Genomic DNA, 22,327 nt, shown 5'->3' with positions numbered 1-22,327 from the left:
AGCAAGATACCATAGAAGATATTTATATATTACAGATCATAGTCCTTCTGGACACATAAGCTTCACTTAAAAGTGGGCATGTACACATGCAGACATATTTGTACATAATGCATGCAGAGCTGTGAAAAACTGACTATAAGCTCCTTGACTCTAGGTAAGAGTTCAGTTTTCTTACCATCCTCTTTTGTGCGTGTGAAAATCTGTTCACTCCTAACCCCGTCTCCAGCTCGTGTGAATGCCAACACCTGGATGCTGTAGTTTGTGTACTTTTCCAAGCCATCAAGCTCTAACGAGGGCTGTGTAGTGGTAACATTTTTAATTTCCCCCAGCTCTAGGGAACAGAAAATTAAACTGAGTTAGTGTCAGTGCCATTCTTCTCCTATTGAGGGATAATTATATCGCTGTGAGTATAAGCAAGAAATTGTCAGATTATAACATGCAACTCTAGCAAGGATAAAGTTTATTATGATTATTAAATCATAATAATGCTAAATGCCCATAGTGTGCATTTAATCATAAAAAGTCACATTCATCTTACAGAGAAAAATAAACACGCAGAACACTTCAAAGTTATTAGTGCACTACTTTAGGCTTATTCTACTACTTAAAAAATAAATACAGAGTGCTAAATTATTTTGATTGGAAAATGTTATGAAACCGTATTTTCTTTACAGATATTTTTATTTCAGAAATATCAGCCTAGGTAAATGAGAAACATTAATCATTTGTAAAGGTTCACAGAAAGCTTTACTGGGTCAGAATAAAAACTTATCTAATCAATATCACAAGTTGCAATGAAAGGGGATAGCGTGAGGAAGAACATCCTGACTCCTCTGGATCACTACTATCTTTCTGTATAATATACTGCCAAATGACTTCTTATGCCCAGACAGCATCTGAAAACATTATACATAAGTATAAAATTCTAGGACTGGGGTGCAAAGATACTTACCTCCATCTAAAAGGTTAGCCCAATATATAACCCTGAATCCCTGTAGAATTCCATTGAGGGCATCTTTGGCAAGAGTAGACCAGGTAATTGAGATGGTTTCTGGAGATGTAGCAACAGCTTGGACACTTTCGGGGGGGGAACTGGGAACTGAAATTAGAGCATTATCATTTTTAATTGCAAGATTTTAAACTAATGAAAAACAAAATATATAAAATACATTATTTACATTTCTTAGGTGAGGTTGTGGAGAATGTAAATTAAAATATTGTTTCTAAGCACAATTGAATAATGCAAGGTAGACAAATTGACAGTGTTGTGCCCTACATTCAACACTTAAGAGCTAAATGAGATGTTCCCATGTTTGCCCCAGCAATGTGCTGCCATTTTACAGAGTGAGTTCCCACTGCAGAACTCCTTTTGACTGTGCCATAGGGCCCCAATTCTGGCTGGGACCACAATGGTGTGGGGAAGGAGGCATTTCTGTCTTCCTCCCATTCTGTTTTTCCATCCAGAAAGGGTGCCACAGGAGCATTATTTGCTGACATACCTCTATTGCAAGTAACCATAAGCCAATATCTTTGCTATATGAGCAGTGAGGTAAAGGCTGAATGCCCTTGAGATGCCATGAAAATACTACGTGTTTTCCATCAAAGTGTTGCTATCTTCACTGAACAAAGATTATGAAGTTGTTTTTTTCATTACACTTCTTGGTTTATGTTACTCATATGCGTATCAGCAAAGCATATAGCAGAACAATGGATGGATTGGTAATCAGTTCATATGTATATTCTGTATGCAGCAACTTGTGTATAATATTTTGTGTGTGTATATATGCCTCCATCCAAACACATCACAACCAATAGTTAACATTAATATTTAAACAAATGGTGGTCACCTCTTTTCATCAGTCAGAACAAGCATATAAAACATTTGCATCAAAGGATGAGCTATTGTAGGAAAATACCATCTAGAGTTGTTTAAGCGGTCAGTCAGTGCAGTATGGTGGTTGGACTAGGACTTGGGTGACTCAGGTTGAAGCTTTATTCAGTCGCTAACCTTACTAGGTGACCCTGGGCAGAACACTCTTGCGCATGCTAATTTATCTCACAAGGCTGTTGTGCTGATAAAATAGGAGAAAGGCATACCATGTGCCTTAGAGGAAGGGATGTTTAATCACATATGGATAGCTATCAAAAATAGCTCAGAAATACTTTAAAACACAATGCCAGCAAACAGGAATCCTTTACACATATAGGACTCCCATTGCCAGCAGTGAGAAAGATTTATAGATGCTTGTGTAGAATGAGCAACTGGAAATCCCTGTTGCATATGGGGAGTGTTTTAGCTGTAACCCAGACAATATTTGTAAACCTTTGGGTATACAGGATAATCTCTGGTTCTTACCAGGCTCTGAGACATCATATAATATAGCACTATAATATCTAGAATATCTCTTGGCGGTATCAAAAAACAAATATACACCGACAAAGAGCAGTGCCATTCTATAAAGCAGGGGTGGCCAATGGTAGCTCTCCAGATGTTTTTTTGTCTACAACTCCCATCAGCCCCAGCCATGCTGGCTGGGGCTGATGGGAGTTGTAGGCAAAAACATCTGGAGAGCTACTGTTGGCCACCCCTGCTATAAAGCTTTATCTAAAGAAACACTCTGAAATTTGAAAGCTTTCTGTTACTTAATTAGTTTACACAGGAACATCATCCTCAGCTGATCATTTTAAGAGTGCTTTGACTATTTAAAACATCTGAGAATTTCTCCCATGGGATCATGCTTGACTAGTCATATTAGTACATGCTTTTATTCCATTACTTGCTTCAATGATGGAATAATCCCTTTTTCCCACAAGAGGGCTCTCTATCATTGATTTAGAACAGATCTGCTATGCAGAGTGATCTCAATTATCTACAAATATTCCACAGGTCATTTATTTCTGCATTGTTAGAAACTGACATGTCTGATTATAGGTTGGTAAATTCAAGTTCTCTAGCCCAGCTGTGATTCTCAACTAACTGAGCCTGGGAGGGTACATAAAATACAATGCTGTTAAAGAAAAATGGCTAAGTCAAATTGGTCCTAGAACAAGAATAATTCAAGACTGTAAATAATAGGAAGTATTATTATCAGGAAACTCCTACTGCCTCCTGCATAGTCAGTGACCAATTTAAAAATCAGCACCCAGTTTCAGAAACTCAGATATTCAACACAAGACTCCTAAACTGATATGATATCACTGCCTTGATTCCATTTAATCTGTATTGTTTATCTATCGCTGGCACTGGTACTAAAGGACTGATAGAAATATTAAGGAGTGTATTCCTATGAAACAATATGAAGTGGGTAGAGAAGTGCCCTGGGAAGACAGAGAATTTCACACTCAGTTTTACTTAAGTAAGTACATTTCCTTTGTCATAAAAACAGCTGATTCTTTTAAAAATAAAACTTACTAAAATTGCCAAGATAACAAAACAATCATTTTTATCACACCCCCTACTTAATGCTCATCAGATGACAATGTACAAACTGAAATTAAATAAATGAATGCATAATTTCTACAAATATCTAATTAAACCACATAAAGATCCTAGCCTCAGTAAAAATGCCATTTGCATGCTTACTACCTACCATCCTCAAGAGTTGTTGTAATAATTTCCTGAGAAGATGGTCCTATTCCAGCTCGATTACATGCCTGTACCACCATGCCATATTGTGTGAACTTTTTCAGGTTATCTAAAGTGTAAACTTCACTGTCCCCAGTGGTATCAATACTGATGATGTTGAACTGGAAATTGCCCCCTGCGCTGTACTCCCGGTAACCAATCTGGTATCCTCGAATAATCCCATTTTGCAAGTGTTTCTTTGGAGCCTAAAAAAGAAAAGCATTCTCTGAACACTGTATACCATTAATGATTTAAATTATAAATTGGGGGTAATCTCTGTACCCAAGGTCCAGACTACATGAATTCAAAACTGAAGTACTGATTTGCTCTAATCTAATGATGTTAATGACTGTTATTCAAAGAAACTTAATGTATAACTATAATAATCGCTATATTCAAAGCCACAATTGCAGTGAATCACCCTGAGCAGAATGAGAATGTATGGTGACTCTAAGGATTTATGGGCCAGTCCTATGAGTGAGGTATTTACTGTGATGTTCAGAGAAAACTGGGTTTAAAACTTTCCTTCTACACAAAAGGTACTATTTTATTATATATTATTCCAAGTTCCCAGCCTGCAGTTCTGATGAACAATTTCGCACTGGTGAACTGCTCTGCTCTCCAGTGTAAAAGTGCCCTATGTGGGTCTGCAGCACATCAATTCAGGTCAGGAGAAGAAACCGTCACTGTGGTCCTGCACACATTTATGGGGCTATCTGGCGAGTGCAACAACTAAAGTAAATTCAAGGTGTTAAATAATAAATGATAGCTATATATAGTGTCATGGGTGTGTAATATGGGACTAAGATAACACAAATGGTCATGTTTCTGAATTTTTCAGCCACCACAATACAGTAATACTAGATTTTGCTGACAATGAGTGTCTCATTTCACTAATATATATATATATATATATATATATATATATATATATATATATATATATATATATATATATATATATATATATAAAGTGCAATGTAAAATAATGCAAGCATAATTAATTCCTTAAGTCAGATGGTGAATGCTGTAAAAACTCTTCATTTCCAGTGTTACATCACATGCACTAATCAATTTATTTCAAATAAATTTGCAATGTTATATTTTGTACCCTACCCCCCCCAAATAAATAAATAAATAAATAAATAAATAAATAAATAAATAAATAAATAAATAAATAAATGGCACTGACAGCAGCCTACTGTTCTTAATCAATGCAGTCCTGGAGTCTGGTTCTGTGCCTGCTTGCCTGTCTCTAATTACTTTTGTTTTGGAGAATATGGTTGGTGATCACTGATTTAATTCAGCACAAAATTATAGTCATTTCATGACAGGGCCAGCCCTGTCACTAGGCAAACTAGGCAATTGCCTACGGTGCCAGCCATCTGGGGGCACCAAATTGGACACTCCCCCATGTGACTCAGTGATATTATCAGTGCAGGGTGGGGGGGCAGAAGTTAGCCTTGCCTATGGTGCCAGACAGCCTAGGGCCAACTCTGTTTCAGTGACACCTTAGCACACACTCAACTGTATGTTGGACTGCAGCCCTCTTGAGTAGAACAGAAAATTCCTGACTCATAAGGGAGCATCCTCTCTTCCTTCATACAATACTTCACTAAATATGACCCTTATTCTATGTTTAACTGCCAGATGTAAAAGGAATTCTAGTTGCTCAAGAAGTCCTAAGAATTAGTCATTAGTCTTAAACAGAAGTAACTTCTGTTTAGTTTCAAAAGAAGCTAACTGGTAAAAAAAATCTGTGTTCTAGTGATCTCACATTTGGACTACTATTCAAAGATTAACAGTGAAATCCTAAGCAGAGTTATATCCTTCTAAACACACTGACATTAGTATACTCAGAAAGTTATAACACAGCTTCTGACTGCACTGTTATTGTAGTTTATAGTATAATATAGCAACATTGGATGATATTGTGTAACAGTTGTTTCACAGTTTACTTTGCTCACTGAAAGTAAAGTTGTTTTTTTAAAAAAGATATGACTTTTTAAATTGCAAAAATGTTGAATCTTTATAAAAGATATAAACAAGGCTTTTAATTTTCTTAAATGACTAATTACAGGACAATTTCCACTTGCCACTCAATCTTTCCTTTATATAGCCCTACATCAAATGTATTATAAACATGATAATTTCCTGTTTGTTTCAATTTAGTTGACATACTATGAGCATTTTCTTGCAGATTCCAGTATCATTTCTCTGGTCTCATTTATAAATGAATCCTAGCTAAGGTTGAACTAGCCCTCTATGTAAGAAGTAACCTAAAATCCAGTCATTTATATATTTCTTTACTAGACTGCAGTTGCATTTTGTTAATAACAAGTTCAAAAGAGCACAGTCACAGGCACATACAATTGCATGCAAATTTAATTTAGTATGCAATTACACTCAGTTACAAAGTAATTTTCCTAAAATTTAGCCATAAGCATATCATGTGTATAAATTCATTCCAAGTATATATCTCTTATTTCCCTATCCTTTTTGGGCTTCAAGGTTACTAATACAGTAATATACATCCCAGAATAAACCATTTCCCTTCCTGTTGAATATTACTTATTTACCTTCCAGGTTACTCTAATGCTTTGTGAAGATATGGGCTCAAGCTGAACATCCTGAGGTGGTCCATCAGGAGCTGGTGAGAAATGGAAAGACATATCAATGTACTGCATTTTTCTCTTTCATCAAAGAAAACAATATATTACATTGTTTTCACAAGCTCCAACATGCTGGTGTACAGCAAAAGGCTTTTCCAAGGTGAATATGATAAAAAGGCTTGATTGAACCACTGAAAATATAATATTAATTTGTAAACTGTCAAAAGCATCCACACTTTCACAAATCATGGCTCTGCTAAACAGTTCAGGAATCTACATATTCACTGATGGCAGCCCAGTCCCCATGAACTGTCTATGTGTTGATTGAATGCATGGAGAGGGAAAGCAGGTCCACTGCATCCAAGTGATCGCTGGCTCCTGAGCATAGTGCCTATGCATGCAGACAAGTCAGCATGTACGCTCCATGGGATTGACAATGTGTGGTAAGCAGTATTGCTGATCATGGAAAGGAATATACACCAGGACACTTCCTTAGCATGACAACATGGAAGGGGAGGGGCCATTGGGGGCAGGGCCAGTATACTTGTGCCCATTTTCCCTCTCTGAACATTCAACACATAGATGTAACAAGTGTAGAGGGCTTGCATCCACCCGTGGAAACCAGAGAAATAATCAAAGCATTAAGCAGAGAAAGATATTGATCTGGTAAACTGAGAAAAATATGCAAAAGCAACAAATCTAGTTTGATGTTCTGGTTCACTTGGGGTTAATGCTGTACCTATATCAGTTTCTAGTCACACAGTAACTTCCATGGCAAGACTTCAAAAAAACCCTTTAATTCTACTTTCTGAAATACTGAAGCTTTTGTAGCTTGTTTTGGAGAGCAGCTGCTAACAGGGCCTAGTTTTAAGCATTCTGCTCTAGTTGTGCTATATTGGTGTTTTAGGAATTATACTGATTTTACCCTAATGTTTCGATGATGGTTTGTATTAAACTGATTTGGATCCTATGCTGGATCACATTGCTTCTGGCTTTTCCTCCTGTGGGTCACCTTTGCCACTGCCACCAACAATGTTCCCGCTAATTCCACTCAACATGGCAAAAACAGAACATATAAGGAGGGTATGAAGTTCCAACCTAGGATCAGCGTAGGGGTAGTACATAAACACCTAGTTTCTTTAAATGAAACTAAGTCCTCAGGGCCAGATGAATTGCATCCAAGGGTTCTAAAAGCGCTTGCGGATATAATTTCTGAGCCTCTGGCTATTATTTTTGAGAATTCTTGGGGAACAGGAGAGGTGCCGGAAGATTAGAGGTGGGTAAATGTTGTCCCCATCTTCAAGAAGGGGAAAAAAGACCATCCAGGTAACTACCGACCCGTCAGCTTGACGTCTATACCTGGAAAACTTTTAGAACAAATCATCAAACAGTCAGTCCTGGAACATTTAGAAAGAATGGATGTGATTACTAAGAGTCAGCATGGGTTTCTCAAGAACAAGTCATGTCAGACTAACCTGATCTCCTTTTTTGAGAAAATGATTACCTTGCTGGATCGGGGGAATGCTGTAGACATCGTTTATCTTGATTTCAGTAAGGCTTTTGATAAGGTTCCACATACTATCCTTGTTGACGTTGGTAAAATGTGGTTTAGATCCTGTTACCATTAGGTGGATCTGTAACTGGCTGACAGATCGCACCCAAAAAGTGCTTGGTGAATGGTTCCTCATCCTCTTGGAGAGGAGTGACAAGTGGAGTGCCTCAGGGATCTGTCCTAGGACCTGTTTTGTTCAACATCTTTATAAATGATTAGGATGAAGGAATAGAGGGAATAATTAAATTTGCAGATGATACTAAATTGGGAGGGGTTGCAAACACAGAAGAAGACAAAAACAGGATACAGGATGACCCTGACAGGCTGGAAAACTGGGCTAAAATCAATAAAATGAATTTTAACAAGGATAAATGTAAAGTTCTGCATTTAGGTAGGAAAAATCCAATGTATGGTTATAGGATGGGTGAGACTTGCCCTAGCAGTAGTATGTGCGAAAAGGATCTAGGGGTCTTAGTGGACCATACACTGAACATGAGTCAACAGTGTGATGCGGTGGCTAAAAAGGCAAATGCACTTTCAGGCTTTATCAACAGAAGTATAGTGTCCAGATCACGTGATGTGATGGTATCACTTTACTCTGCTCTGGTAAGACCTCATCTGGAGTATTGTGTACAGTTTTGGGCACAACAATTTAAAAAGGATATAGACAAGCTGGAACGGGTCCAGAGGAGGGCTACAAAGATGGTGAAGGGTCTGGAGACCAAGTCCTGTGAGGAAAGATTGAAAGAGCTGGGGATGTTTAGCCTGGAGAGGAGATGGCTGAGAGGTGTTATGATCACCATCTTCAAGTACTTGAAGGGCTGTCACCATACCATAGACCTTTATTGGCATTGCTATAAGAATACAGTATACTTTAAAAACAACAATAACACTATAGAATATAATAAAACCTTAAAAAAAACAGCAAAAGTTAAATGACATAAAATAGCTGTGGGCTATGCATGAGTAAAAGCCTCTCTGATTTGGATCGCAACCTGTAAAAAGCAAGCAACGTGAGTAGTGACGAAGTTGTGTTTCCCGTGGAGTAAAAAGCGAACCTTGGCATTGTCAGAAAGGCCTTTATGGTCAGAGAGCAGAGCATCTAGGTATCTTGCTCATGGACTGCTATAGAAAGGGCAGTCCAGAAGAACATGAGGGACCGTTTCGATGACTCCTTGGCTATAAGGGCATCGTCTAAGATTGCGGGGGATTCTGTGGTATCTTCCGGAGAGGATGGCCAATGGTAATGCATTAAATCTAGCCAGCATAAGTGCTCTTCTTTGGTGAGGATCAGTTAAAAAGAGGAAATAGGGAGCTAAAAGCCCAGGAGTCTGGGATAAACCCAGATAGCTTGGGGAGCAAGTTTTCCGAGCTGCCTCAGTCAGACGTTGCAACTGGATATCTAGTAGTCTGCATTTGATGGATTGAAATATCGCAGGAGCAGAGGATAGATAAAATGCATCCAAGGAAATTCCTATGGATGTGATTTTCTTTTGGATCAGGGTCAACCATTTGGATGCATGATGGTCCATCAGCATCAAAAAGGTGAAAGAATTCTGATCAGAGTTAAATAAAAGGCGCAGCCAAAACTTAAAGGTCAAAAGCCAGGCGCGCGTTTCCAGCAGCAACAGTCCAGTTTCCATGCAAATTGCAGCATAAGGAACACAGTTGGGTAATCCCAGTATTTTCCTCAAAAAGAAGGATTGTAGGCCTTCAGTGGTGTAGTCGAAGGCACTGATCCATATGGGAGCACCATATAAGAATTGGGGGCTAGATTTCGCATTGAAAGCTCTCAGAGCCATAGGGACATATTGGTTCCCTTTCAGATTAAAAAAACGGGCAATAGCCAAGGCACTAGTTCTTGCCACTGTTAGAGCGCACTTGCGATGGGTTGCCCAGCTCCCATTGTAGAAAAAATTAATCCCCAGATATTTGGTAGTTTTGACCTGTTCAATAGGGTTTCCCTGGACTGACCATAATTGTTGCTTCCAAGATTTAGAGAAAACTAAAATCTTTTCCCCATAATTCAGGGTTAACTCGTTGTTATTGAGATAGGTCATAACTTGGTATAATATATGCCTCAATCCAATTTGGGAACATGACAGTAAGACGGCATCATCCGCATATAAAAGGATGGGAACATGACAGTGAGCAATTTTAGGGGCATGCCCATCGATTGCATATAAAACGGGCAAGATCATTTAAAAAAAGATTAAAAAGTGCTGGGGCAAGGATACAGCCCTGTTTCACACCCCTACAAATTGGAATTTCCGAAGTTAGATTTCCCTGAAGGTTGTACTTAACTTGACAGCTGGTACGTGTATACAGTTTTTTAATCAAGGTAAGCAATCTGGGATCCATGTTCATCCTGGCCAACTTAACCCAAAGCAACTCTCTGGGAACTGAGTCAAATGCCGCCTTAAGGTCTAAAAAGGCTGTGAAGAGTTTGTTGCCAGATTTCCCACTGTATTTAGAAACTAGGTGTGACAAAACGACACAGTGGTCAAGGGTGGATTTACCATGGCGAAACCCTATTTGTTCTGGGCCTAGTATGTTGTTTGTTGTCAGCCAGCTTTCTAGTTTCACTAGGAGGTGTTTGGCATTAAGCTTGCCGACAACTGATAGGAGGCTAATCGGCCAATAGTTCTCAGGTAATGAAGGATTGCCCTTTTTATGGATAGGGACAATGATTGCATTGGTCCATGTCCTGGGCATTATTCCAGTGCTATTTATCATAGTAAACAGGGCAGCCAGGGGTGGAGCCCACCATTCTGGGTGGAACTTCAATAGCTGTGGGATGATTGCATCAGGGCCGGGGGCCTTTTTGGGCTTAAGTTGTGAAATCAGGGTAATGATGTCCTCCGGGGACACAGGTGGCCACTCAGGATGTTCACTGATGCCAGTTTCAAGGGAAATGGGGAAATTTGCCCCATCGTTTCCAAAAAGATTTAAAAAGTATGAGTGCCAGGCTTGGGAAGAAATTGTTATTGTAGAGTAAGGCTTCCCCTGCAGGTCCCCAGAGATTAAAGCCCAAAATTTCCCACTATCATTGGACCTAGAAGCTTCGATCAGGCGCTCCCATTGGGCCCTTGCAAGCTGGAGCTTCTTGGCCTTGACCATATCTAACAGCTTGTGTTTAACAATAAAATAATCTTTTGGTAAGGCAGACTTTTTTTGGCTCCTATAGTGATGATAGATAGAGCGAAGTGTGGACTTCAGGCAAAGACATTCTCTGTTGTGCCAGGGATTATATTTAGATTTGCCTTTAAAAACCACAGGAGAGGAGGGGTTAAGCAGGGAAATAACATTAGAGACAAGGTTGTCATAGGAGGAAATAACTTCCGTGGGGTTCATAGAAGACATAAGGGAGAGGCGTAAATTCTCAAGTGCTTGCTCGTTGATTATTAGCTGGGTTCTCATAGCAAGGTTGCGTGACCAAATAAGTCTGGGGAGAGACCCAGTGGATGTGTCTGCCTGAAGGGCTGTCATATAGAGGATGATGTGGACTTGTTTTTTGTGGCCCCAGAAGGTAGGACCAGAACCAATGGGTTGAAATTAAATCAAAAGAGTTCCCAGCTCAACATTAGGAAGAACTTCCTGACCGTTAGAGCAATTCCTCAGTGGAACAGGCTTCCTTGGGAGGTGGTGGGCTCTCCTTCCTTGGAGGTTTTTACAGAGGCTAGATGGCCATCTGACAGCAATGAAGATCCTGTGAATTTAGGGGGAGGTGTTTGTGAGTTTTCTGCATTGTGCAGGGGGTTGGATTAGATGACCCTGGAGGTCCCTTCCAACTCTGTAATTCTAATGTATAATTTTTTTCTAATGTACCCCCCACCTCCCACTGTGTGGAACAGTTCACATCCTGAGCGACTCCAGATTGCTGCTGAGTGGGGCTTCCTGTGTTAATGAGCAGTCACTCGTGCACAGTTTAGAGGGAACACTGACCACCACTTCGTTCTCTTCTTAGTCACCAAATCTGTGTGTAATTTTTAGTTGTAGAAATTCAAAACACTGCCCACACCCCAGCATTTAGTTTATGTGATGTTTGTGCATTTTGTGATGTTTTGTGTGAAGAGGGGGAATTGAGAGGAAATGGCTGCCAACTTGAAACAACTAGGCTGAGTGCTTTTTCTCTCTCCCACGGTAGATAGCGATAGCCTCAGCATGGTGAAGGAATGAGACTCTGGGTGCAAAGAGCCACTAGCCTGTGGTTTCATCCTGTGGCCTTTCCCAGTTAGATTGCCCTGGTGGATGTCTTGTTTAATTTTGTTCTTCGCTTTATATACTGAATAATTTTTTCCGAAAGTATTTTTCGTAAGCCACTTTTGGTTCCCATTGGAGAGAGAATCAGCATAAAAATATACTCAAAATATGTGTGTGTTCTTTTTAAAGCAATGTTTTTCTCTCCCCTAAATTTGCAAAACTATAAACAGTAGTCATGGCTGACCCTACTGTGCAGCTCTTTCGAAAGGCACCAGCACTTGGCTACTTGATACAACAATAATAAGGGAAGGCAGGAAGGACCTGTGAGATCTCATCAAAAGTGAGCAGAAATTATGTAGAACAGAAAATGCAGTTTGAGTCTCTTCTTGCTGCAGGAACCCGCTTTCTGGGTCTTTGAATAAAAGTTGTTGGCAGTCTGACATTACAACAGTTTATCATATTCAATGCACCTTTGCCAATGTGGTTTCCCTCCCACATCTTTCCATTTAATATTTAATGCTGTTATGTTTGTAAAGCCTTCATTACATTCCCTGCCTCAGGCATCTCTCAGATGTTTGGGAATCCACTTAATATGCCTGAGGTAAAAGCAATGAGCTAAAATAAAGAATGACAAATGGTGACACTTCCATGCGCGTGCATGGGGTCCTAGCTGATACCAAGGCAACCAATATAATGGCTCTGCTGAAGGCTTGACTTTTCTCCTCTGGTTTCACCCTGAATAAATCAGCAGCTTTTGATGATGGTTCCATTATAATTGACCCCTCACTCTGAACGGACAGCTTCATAATGAGAGCAAAGAAAGGGTCAGTCATCTTGAAACTAGGTCACACAGTGGAGAATATAACATGACGTTCAGGTTGCTCGTTGTTAATGGGAAAGCTAATCTGCAAATTAAGGTCACTTGATTATGCTGGCATGCTAATTTTCAGTCAAACAAAAGCCCACAGATAAGAAATACTACTAGTTAATTAAGAAAAATATATATGTACAGCATTCTGTGCATCCATTGGAGTATATGTGAGACTGAGAGAGGAAGCAAACACAAAGACTGGCAGAATAGCATATTTTGAATATATGCAGAAGATACACACAGACTGGAAAGAAAATCACTGTGAACTAAGTACCTAATAATACCTTCTCTCCATGTGGCTGTTACCACATAGGAAAATAAAATGTAGTAGAAAGCATATAATCCAGGGTTTCCCAATATGGTGTATGGTGTAATATTGGCTCCCACCAAGTGTTTTTTTAGAAAGTGGGCCAGAGCAGGCAGGGCTTTTGTTCAGCAGGGCTTTTGATTGGGCACTGGAGATGCCACACCAGTGCAAGGATCTTCTCTGTATGACTGAAAATAAACTGTATGCATGTAAATACTTTAAAAACAATATTTGCATTTTAAAAGGCATCTGTTAAACAGAGCTTGTGCCATGCTAGGACATTGTATGCGCAGCTGTGAAAACAAGAAAAAATACCAGAGAAATGGGACTGGATTATGAAAGTTTTATCGTGGAGTGAGATGGACAAACTAACTAGAACTCTAAGAGACTATGATCTAGATATATTCAAAAAGGAGTGGAAGAAATTTAAAGGATATATGGAGAAAGAGTGGAATGTAAAAAGACATTGGACAATTTTTTAGTATTGATGAGGGAAAAAAATATTGAACTTTGATCAGTTAGTGGTACCTTTAGTATTGAACTTAAATATATAACTTCGGGGAAGTCAAACAAGGGAGGGAGGGGGATTGAAATATCATATGGGTTAGTACAGGAAATTTATAATTAAGTTTTGTAACCATATGTTATCAATAAATTGTTAAAACACAAACAGCTTGTGCCTGAAATGTTGAAGAGTTTGCATTGAAGAGTTATGTTTTACAATTGCTGTGGGAGGTAACTGTGGAGTGCTTGGTGCCTGCTGGAGAGGGGTTTCTGATTGCTTTTGTGTGTCTTTTGTGTAGCTGTTGCTGAGTGAGGAGAGCTTGTTTGCCTGGGGGTTTGCTGGCCCCACCCTCTGCTTTTGCTCTGGCTGTTGAGTCAGAGGTGGGTGGGGGCTTGAGTCTCTAATTTTCAAGGTTCATCCTTGCCAGAGGCACGAACTCTTGGCCTGTGGCTCTTAGCCTGGGGGTCTAGCCTAGGGGTTCTGTAGAAAGGTGGGTAGTTACTCAAAAGTAGTTTCAAGTGGCAGTTGGTAGTGAAATTTAAAGAGAAGTGAAGATAAAGAAATTTTTGAAATGGATTGCAGCAGTATGGCTGGTGAGGGAGCAGTGGCAGTGACGTGTAAAGACTGTGGGATGTTTGTATTTCTACCTGAGAGTAACATGAATTACACTTGCAGCAAGTGTAAGTTAGTGGCCCTGCTGGAGGAAAAAATACAGGGACTGGAGGCACGATTGTCCATACTGCAGTGTATAAAGGTAGGTGAGAATTTTCTTGACAAAATGCATGAGGCACTCTTGAAAGGACAAGAGGAGGGAGAGGAAACGGTATCTCAGCAATTAGAAGAGGACCCAACACAGGAGGAGGGTTCCTGGAAAAATGTAACCCGAAGGAGAAAGAAAATCAGGAGATGTTCTGAGCCCCTGCTGCTCAGCAATAGGTTCCAGGATCTCCCCACAGTAACTGATTCTGAGCCATTGGAACAAGGGCTACTTCCCCAGCCTCCACGAAGCTTGAACAAAGTTTCTCAGGATCCTGTGGGAAAGAAGCCTGGAGCTTCTGCTCCCCAATATAGGAAGAGGAAGGTGGTAATGATTGGAGACTCCTTGCTCAAAGGTGTGGAGCCCAAAGTGTGCCGACCGGACTTGTCATCCCACAAGGTCTGCTATCTGCCAGGTGCACACATCCAGCATGTGACAGAAAAGATTGGAAGACTTATCAAGCCAACGGATTACTATCCTTTTGGGCTGATCCACATGGGAACGAACGATACTGCCCATCATAGCCCTGAACATATTAGAAAGGACTATGTGGCTCTTGGTCAGAAGGTGAAGGAGCTGGGTGCACAGGTTGTTTTCTTGTCAGTGTTTCCTGTTGAAGGCTGTGGCTTAGGACGAGGAAGAAGAATACTTCAAATAAACGACTGGCTATGTCAATGGTGTAATCAGGAAAGATTCAGATTTCATAGTTTACGCTTTCGAGATGGTGGTCTTCTATTGGGAGATGGTTTGCACCTTACAGCGGTAGGGAAAAGGGTGTTTGGTAACAGCCGTGCTAACCTAATAAGGAGGGCTTTAAACTAAATTGTATGGGTGAGCAAGACAATCATTCAAAGCCTTGCATGATGCCAGAAACAGGGGATAAGAAAATTAAAGATTTGCAAAGAGTGGTGCATACACAAGGTAATGTTAACTTGCAGGCTTGTACAGGAACTAAACCCTCAGGATGCATAAAACATGGATTCCGATGTCTCTACACTAATGCACAGAGTATGGGAAACAAACAGGAGGAACTAAAAGTCCTAATAAAGGAAGGAGACTATGACATAATAGGCCTTACTGTAACTTGGTGGGATGACACTCACAACTGGAATATTAGGATTCAGGGGTACAACTTATTTAAAAGGGACAGGCAAATGAGAAAGGGTGGAGGTATAGCAGTATATGTGAAGGAGGTATATACTTGTGAGGAAATATGTGAATTTGAGCATGGCAGCTCAGTTGAGAGTCTCTGGGTAAAAATAACAGGAGTAAGAAATAACAGTGATATTATTGTGGGGGTCTGCTATAAACCACCAAGTCAGTCAGAGGACTTGGATGAGATATTTCTACAGTAGATTGCAAAGTACTCCAAGAGAAGGGATACAGTGATCATGGGAGATTTCAATTACCCAGACATCTGCTGGAAGTCCAACTCTGCTAAAAATGAAAGTCAAATAGATTCATGACTTGTCTTGCTGACAGCTTCCTTTTCCAGAAAGTGAAGACAGAAACAAGGGGATCTGCTATCTTGTATTTGATTCTCACCAACAAGGAAGAATTAATTGAAGAAGTAGAAATAGTGGGCACCCTGGGCAGTAGTGACCATGTGATTTTGGAATTTACAGTCTTAGGGAAGGGAAAAGCTATACGTAGTCAGACTTATAGGTTGGACTTCAGAAAGGCAAACTTTGATAAACTTAGAACTATGCTGGGCAAAACCCCATGGTCAGAAACACTTAGGAGGAAGGGGGTTCAGGAGGGGTGGGAGTTTCTTAAAAGCGAAATACTGACAGCACAATCACAGATGATTCCTATGAGAAGAGAAAACGGGAAAAGCCTAAACAAGCCGAAGTGGCTCCATAAACAGCTCTCTAACGACTTGAGGTATAAAAAAGACTCCTTTAGGAATTGAAATGAGGGCCTTATAACCAAGGGTGAATATAAACAAATCATCAATGCTTGTAGAGAAAAAGTTAGGAAAGCTAAAGCTCAGTTTGAGCTTAGGCTGGCCAAAGATGATAAAAACAACAAAAAAGGGTTCTTATGTTCAAAGTAAGAAAAAGAGCAAGGACATGGTAGGCCCACTGCGAGGGCAAGAAAGTGAAATTGTAACAGGTAATGAAGAGAGGGCAGAACTGCTCAATTCCTACTTTTCCTCAGTCTTCTCTTCTGAGGGAAACGGTGCTCAACATGGCAAAAACAGAACATATAAGGAGGGTATGAAGTTCCAACCTAGGATCAGCATAGGGGTAGTACATAAACACCTGGTTTCTTTAAATGAAACTAAGTCCTCAGGGCCAGATGAATTGCATCCAAGGGTTCTAAAAGCGCTTGCGGATATAATTTCTGAGCCTCTGGCTATTATTTTTGAGAATTCTTGGAGAACAGGAGAGGTGCCGGAAGATTAGAGGCGGGCGAATGTTGTCCCCATCTTCAAGAAGGGGAAAAAAGACGATATGGGTAACTACTGACCCATCAGCTTGACATCTATACCTGGAAAAGTTTTAGAACAAATCATCAAACAGTCGGTCCTGGAACATTTAGAAAGAATGGATGTGATTACTAAGAGCCAGCATGGGTTTCTCAAAAACAAATCATGTCAGACTAACCTAATCTCTTTTTTTGAGAAAATTGCTGGATTGGGGGAATGCTGTAGACATCGTTTATCTTGATTTTAGTAAGGCTTTTGATAAGGTTCCACATACTATCATAGTTGACAAGTTGGTAAAATGTGGTTTGGATCCGGTTACCATTAGGTGGATCTGTAACTGGCTGACAGATCACACCCAAAGAGTACTTGTTAATGGTTCCTCATCCTCTTGGAGAGGAGTGACAAGTGGAGTGCCTCAAGGATCTGTCCTGGGACCTGTATTGTTCAACATCTTTATAAATGTTTTGGATGACGGAATAGAGGGAATGCTTATTAAATTTGCAGATGATACTAAATTGGGAGGGGTTGCAAACACAGAAGAAGACAGAAACAGGCTACAGGATGACAGGCTGGAAAACTGGGCTAAAATCAATAAAATTAATTTTAACAGGAATAAATGTAAGTTCTGCATTTATGTAGGAAAAATCCAATGCATGGTTATAGGATGGGGGTGACTTGTCTTAGCAGTAATATGTGCGAAAAGGATCTAGGGGTCTTAGTGGATCATATGCTGCACATGAGTCAACAGTGTGATGCGGTGGCTAAAAAGGCAAATGCAGTTTTTGGCTGTATCAACAGAAGTATAGTGTCCAGATCACGTGATGTGATGGTATCACTTTACTCTGCTCTGGTAAGTTCTCACCTAAAGTATTGTGTTCAGTTTTTGGCACCACATTTTAAGAAGGATATAGACAAGCTGAAACGGGTCCAGACAAGAGCGACAAAAATGGTGAGGGGTCTGAAGACCAAGTCCTATGAGGAAAGGTTGAAGGAGCTGGGGATGTTTAGCCTGGAGAGGAGGCAGCTGAGAGGTGATATGATCACCACCTCAAGTACTTGAAGGGCTGTCACCTAGAGGATGGTGTGGAATTTTCTGTGGCCCCTGAAGATAGGACCAGAACCAATGGGTTGAAATTAAATCAAAAGAGTTTCCAGCTCAACATTAGGAAGAACTTCCTGACTGTTAGAGCGATTCCTCAGTGGAACAGGCTTCCTCAGGAGGTGGTGGGTTCTCCTTCCTTGGATGTTTTTAAACAGAGGCTAGATGGCCATCTGACAGCAATGAAGATCCTGTGAATTTAGGGGGAAGTATTTGTGAGTTTCCTGCATTGTGCAGTGGGTTGGACTAGATGACCCTAGAGGTCCCTTCCAACTCTATGATTCTAATTGGATCTGCCTCTTGTGACAGCAGCCATCTGGTGGTTGTGGCCACCATCCAGCGTCAGAATTCTAATGGTACCCACAGACCGAAAAATGGGGGACCCCTGATATAATCATGTGTATGAAAATAGAAAGAGTCAAAATAGCAGAGTGTTGGACTCCAACTTGGAAGGTCGTGGTTTAAATCTCCAGTCTGCCTTGAGCTCATTGAGTGACCTTGGGCTTGTAAGATTGTCTGTCAGCCTAGCCAACCTCACAATTTTGTTGTAAGGATAAAATGGGAAGGAAGAGATGGAGGATACAAAATGAATAGGTCTATCTATGCTTTATAGCCATCTGGAAATTTGAAGAAGCTAGGGACAAAGAAATCTGGTGTTGAAACCACTGCCAAAGGCTACTGATAATAACTCCATAGCTGCATGTTTGCAGCTCCCATACGATAAGTTTTCAAATAGTTACTCCGTAGTTTATTATTGAGTCCTAACTCTGGATTCAGTGTATTTTTATTAGTGCTTTTTTTTCTTTTTGTGAAGCTACTTCTGAGTAAGTTCAGCTAAGATTTTCAAGCGAAATGTGTTGCTAATTAATAATTATTTTCCTCTACTGGAAATTTTCTTCAATGGAGGTATTAATCTTTTCCCCTTACTCTTTTGGTCCCATTCTCTAATCCTATTTTATTCTTTACTATTTTAAATTTCAACACTATAGCTGAATTCTGCTGTAACAGTAGTGCTTAGAAACAGTTCTAGGGAAAAATCCCAAAGGAAAAAAGCTCACAGGAAAAAAAAAAAACCATGGGCATAAATGCTCACAGGAAAAATGCCCACATGGAAAAAAGCCCATACAGAAAAAGCCCACATGGAAAAATACCATGTAAAGCACCATAGACATTTATAATTGTGGATAACCATGCACCTCCATTTATGAGAATGAACAGGTATTATCTATATTTTATCTTGTTACTTTAGGATCAAAATATATTATATTCATATGCAACAATTTGTGTTGTGATTTTATTAGGTATAATTAAATAATATTTTTGCTATGTTATTTGTATATTTGATGGATTGCAGAAGGACCCAACTTACCAAATGGCCGATGCATGGAAGTAGGAGAGGTAGAAGGCCACCTCACCTACAGAGCCCCACTAGGTGTCCCCACCCCCTGCCCCGCTGCTCTCAAGCTTCCCAGGTCACAGACCCGAGAAGCTGAGAGTGGCTGGATGGCATGTTGGTGAGGCTCTTCTCCAAGCCCTGTGACCTGGGAAGCTGAGACCTGTGGAATGGGGGGTGGGGTGGGTGAGGTGTCACAGACCCGGGAAGCTGGGAATGGCTGGATGGTGTGTTGGTGAGGCTCTTCTCTGAGCCTGGCTTCCCTTGCAAGGGAAGCCGGGCTTGGAGCACAGTGTGCGCTGCCTGGCTGTTCTTGCCTTGATGACTGGTGCACATTCTTCTTCTCTGAGCTCTGCTTCCCTTGCAAGGGAAGCCAAGCTTGGAGAAGAAGAAGGTGCCCCACTTGGCTGCTCTCACCTGAAGGGGGGGCTGGACGCACTCTTCTCCTCTGAGTTCGGAGAAGAAGAATGTGCCCTGCTGGTCTGCTCTCATTTTCAAGGGGAGAGCAGCTGGGCGGGGTGCACTGTCCTCCGAGCCAAGCTTCCCTTGAAGAGGAAGCCAAGCTTGGAGGAGAATGCCTGTGAGTACATTCTCAACTTTACTCTCCCATTCTCCACCAGTGGCTGGGAAGGATCTGAACACCCTGCTCTCTTCTTATATGTAATGGTTGAGGAAATTCTGTTTCACTGTATCTGAAGAAGTGTGCATGCACATGAAAGCTTATACCTTGAATAAAACTTGGATGTCTTAAGGGTGCCACTGAATTCAAATTGTATAAATTTAAGATTAGGCTTAGCTAGGGGGGGGGGATGTAGGACTTACCTGCTTCATCTGTGGTGATTGTAAGCTCATTGCTGGCCTCGCTCTTGCCAATGCGGTTTTTGGCATACATGCGGATATTATAGGTGGAGGAAGCATGGAGGTCAATAATAGTGGCCTGATTCAGCTGGGGGGAAACATCTTTGGTTCTCTGAACAGACTCCCAGGAATCTATTTAAAGAAAACATGGGAAAGAAAATCAACTTTTCCACCATTCCTTGTTTGTTCCACTTTAAGAGTTAACTAAATCAGCAAGATAGCAAAGAGTATGACAAACTACATTAAAATAATGGTGGAATTATCTGTCCTCTTCACCATTTTAAGTAACTTAAATGCAACAGCAGGGACGGACTGGGAGGCAAAAGCATCCCTGGAAAGGGCTATGTCTCCCAGCCTGCCCCATCCCTGCACCACCCCTCTCAATAGAGGGGTGAGAGATACAGCAGCTTGCAACAGCTTCCACCTATCTTGCACACACCATTCATGTTGCATGGGGCAGGAAGATCCGAATTGTGGCTTTGGCGGCTTCTACCCTCTTCATACCCAACTGCATTGTACAGGATGAGGGCCACCCGCTTGTAGCTATGGCGGCCTCTCTCCACCTTACAAGGGCTACCAGCTTGTGGAGGTTCCTACCCACTTTGTGTGAGGCCTTCCCAAGGCTGGAACAACCTCTGCTGGGGGCATCAGCACACTGGAAGACATCAGCACACTGAATGATCTGACCAATCCACCCTCATGCAACATTTAAGATATATTTATACAGGTCCCCAAGAATCACTATGCAGGGATAAGAGCTTCTAATAGTACATTTTGCATACTGGTAGAGGCCTCAGGGAGCTGCACAAAAGCAGGCAAGGTGGTAGCTTTTCTTTGTTAAGTATAAGTATCTACTAGACAGCTGAGGGCTTCCTGAAACTTTGAACTACACTGGTATTGATGACCATAGCTTGTAGAAAGACATGAACAACATGAAGTTGTCTAAAACATTTAAAAACCCTCTATATGAGGCAATGGATGGCACTGGCAACAGGTTGTAGAGGTTAGCTAGTGTGTGTGAGCATGTGTGTACAGATTCATATCTGTAAACCTAGTAGCTCTTGGTCACATTCCAATGTGCTATATAAAAGGAGGTAAGAAAATATAAAACAGGGATTGAATGGCAGCAGTCACTTTTCCCCAGGCCCTTGTTGTTGCTGTGATGGAAGCAATGAGTTGACAGGTGAGCAGCTGCCAGGTATTTTAACTGAGATCTCTGAAAGAAGCACACTATTAAATAAACCTAGAGGGTTCCTATCAGCTCAGCTGCTGCCACAGTAAGAGCAATGGAGAATCTTCCTTCTCTTTCCTGCACCTTGATCACCGTTAGTTTCCACAGATATGATTCCAAATTGGCTCTGGCTATATGATCAGCTGTTCATGTAAGTCAGCTGTCAGAACTGGTTTTCTGGCCCTGCCAAGGGAGGAAAGCATGAACTATATTCAGCTGACAAGAGGCCCATGGAAGTGAGGGTAGTGTCTTAAAGATTTATAATTATCTGTCATCGTTATAACATTATTCATGGTTTTTAAATGTCTGTTATAGCTTCCTCCCTGACCTGGATGGCTGAAGCTACTCTGATCTCATCACAGCTGGAAGCTAAGCAGGGTCAGCCACAGTTAGTATTTGGTGGGTTGCTGCATAGAGGGAGACAATGGCAAACCACCTATATTTTTCTCTTACCTTGAAAACCCTACAAGGTCACCATACATTGGCTGCAACAGCACTTTCCACCAACATCATATGCCCCTATGTTTTAATAAACCAAAACTCATTGGTTAAGGTATTAAGAGAGACTGAATGGATTACCACAAAACCATAAAAATTGGGAGTGGCAGGGGGCATGAATGTGACTATTTCTCACCACAGTATTGCAGCTGTATTCTAATAATAATAATGGCTCAAAGAACGAGAAGGTTGAAACAGTGCTTTGTTTCCCATTCCTGATCCAAAATTCAGAGATAGAGCAGATTCACAAAATCATATTTACCTCTACCACTACTTCCTATCCATAGGATTTCAGATCTGGGCCCACCTTCCAGCCTGGAAAAAAAAAAGCGGCAACTCCTAGCCACTTGCCCTTATAAGTTTATGCCTACCCATCCTCTACTCT

General features: G+C 40.9%; 1 protein-coding gene across 4 annotated transcripts in view; it reads right to left on the bottom strand.

Moving 5' to 3' along the window:
- DSCAM (DS cell adhesion molecule) overlaps nt 1-22,327 on the bottom strand; it is an 805,927-nt gene that overhangs the window by 183,290 nt on the left and 600,310 nt on the right. For all 4 annotated transcript variants that reach the window (XM_060234239.1, XM_060234240.1, XM_060234242.1 and 1 more), the window contains exons 15-19: nt 20,178-20,345; nt 6,205-6,275; nt 3,591-3,831; nt 953-1,099; nt 176-331 (exon numbers count right to left, since the gene is read on the bottom strand). In XM_060234239.1, the coding sequence (XP_060090222.1) occupies nt 176-331; nt 953-1,099; nt 3,591-3,831; nt 6,205-6,275; nt 20,178-20,345 (783 nt within the window). The remainder of the gene's footprint in view (nt 1-175; nt 332-952; nt 1,100-3,590; nt 3,832-6,204; nt 6,276-20,177; nt 20,346-22,327) is intronic.

The sequence above is a fragment of the Heteronotia binoei genome, chromosome 3 (assembly GCF_032191835.1).
Source record: "Heteronotia binoei isolate CCM8104 ecotype False Entrance Well chromosome 3, APGP_CSIRO_Hbin_v1, whole genome shotgun sequence".
NCBI classification, from domain to species: Eukaryota; Metazoa; Chordata; class Lepidosauria; order Squamata; family Gekkonidae; genus Heteronotia; species Heteronotia binoei.
The sequence above is the reverse complement of the archived record's forward strand: the minus strand, read 5'-3'. Positions and strand labels throughout refer to the sequence as shown.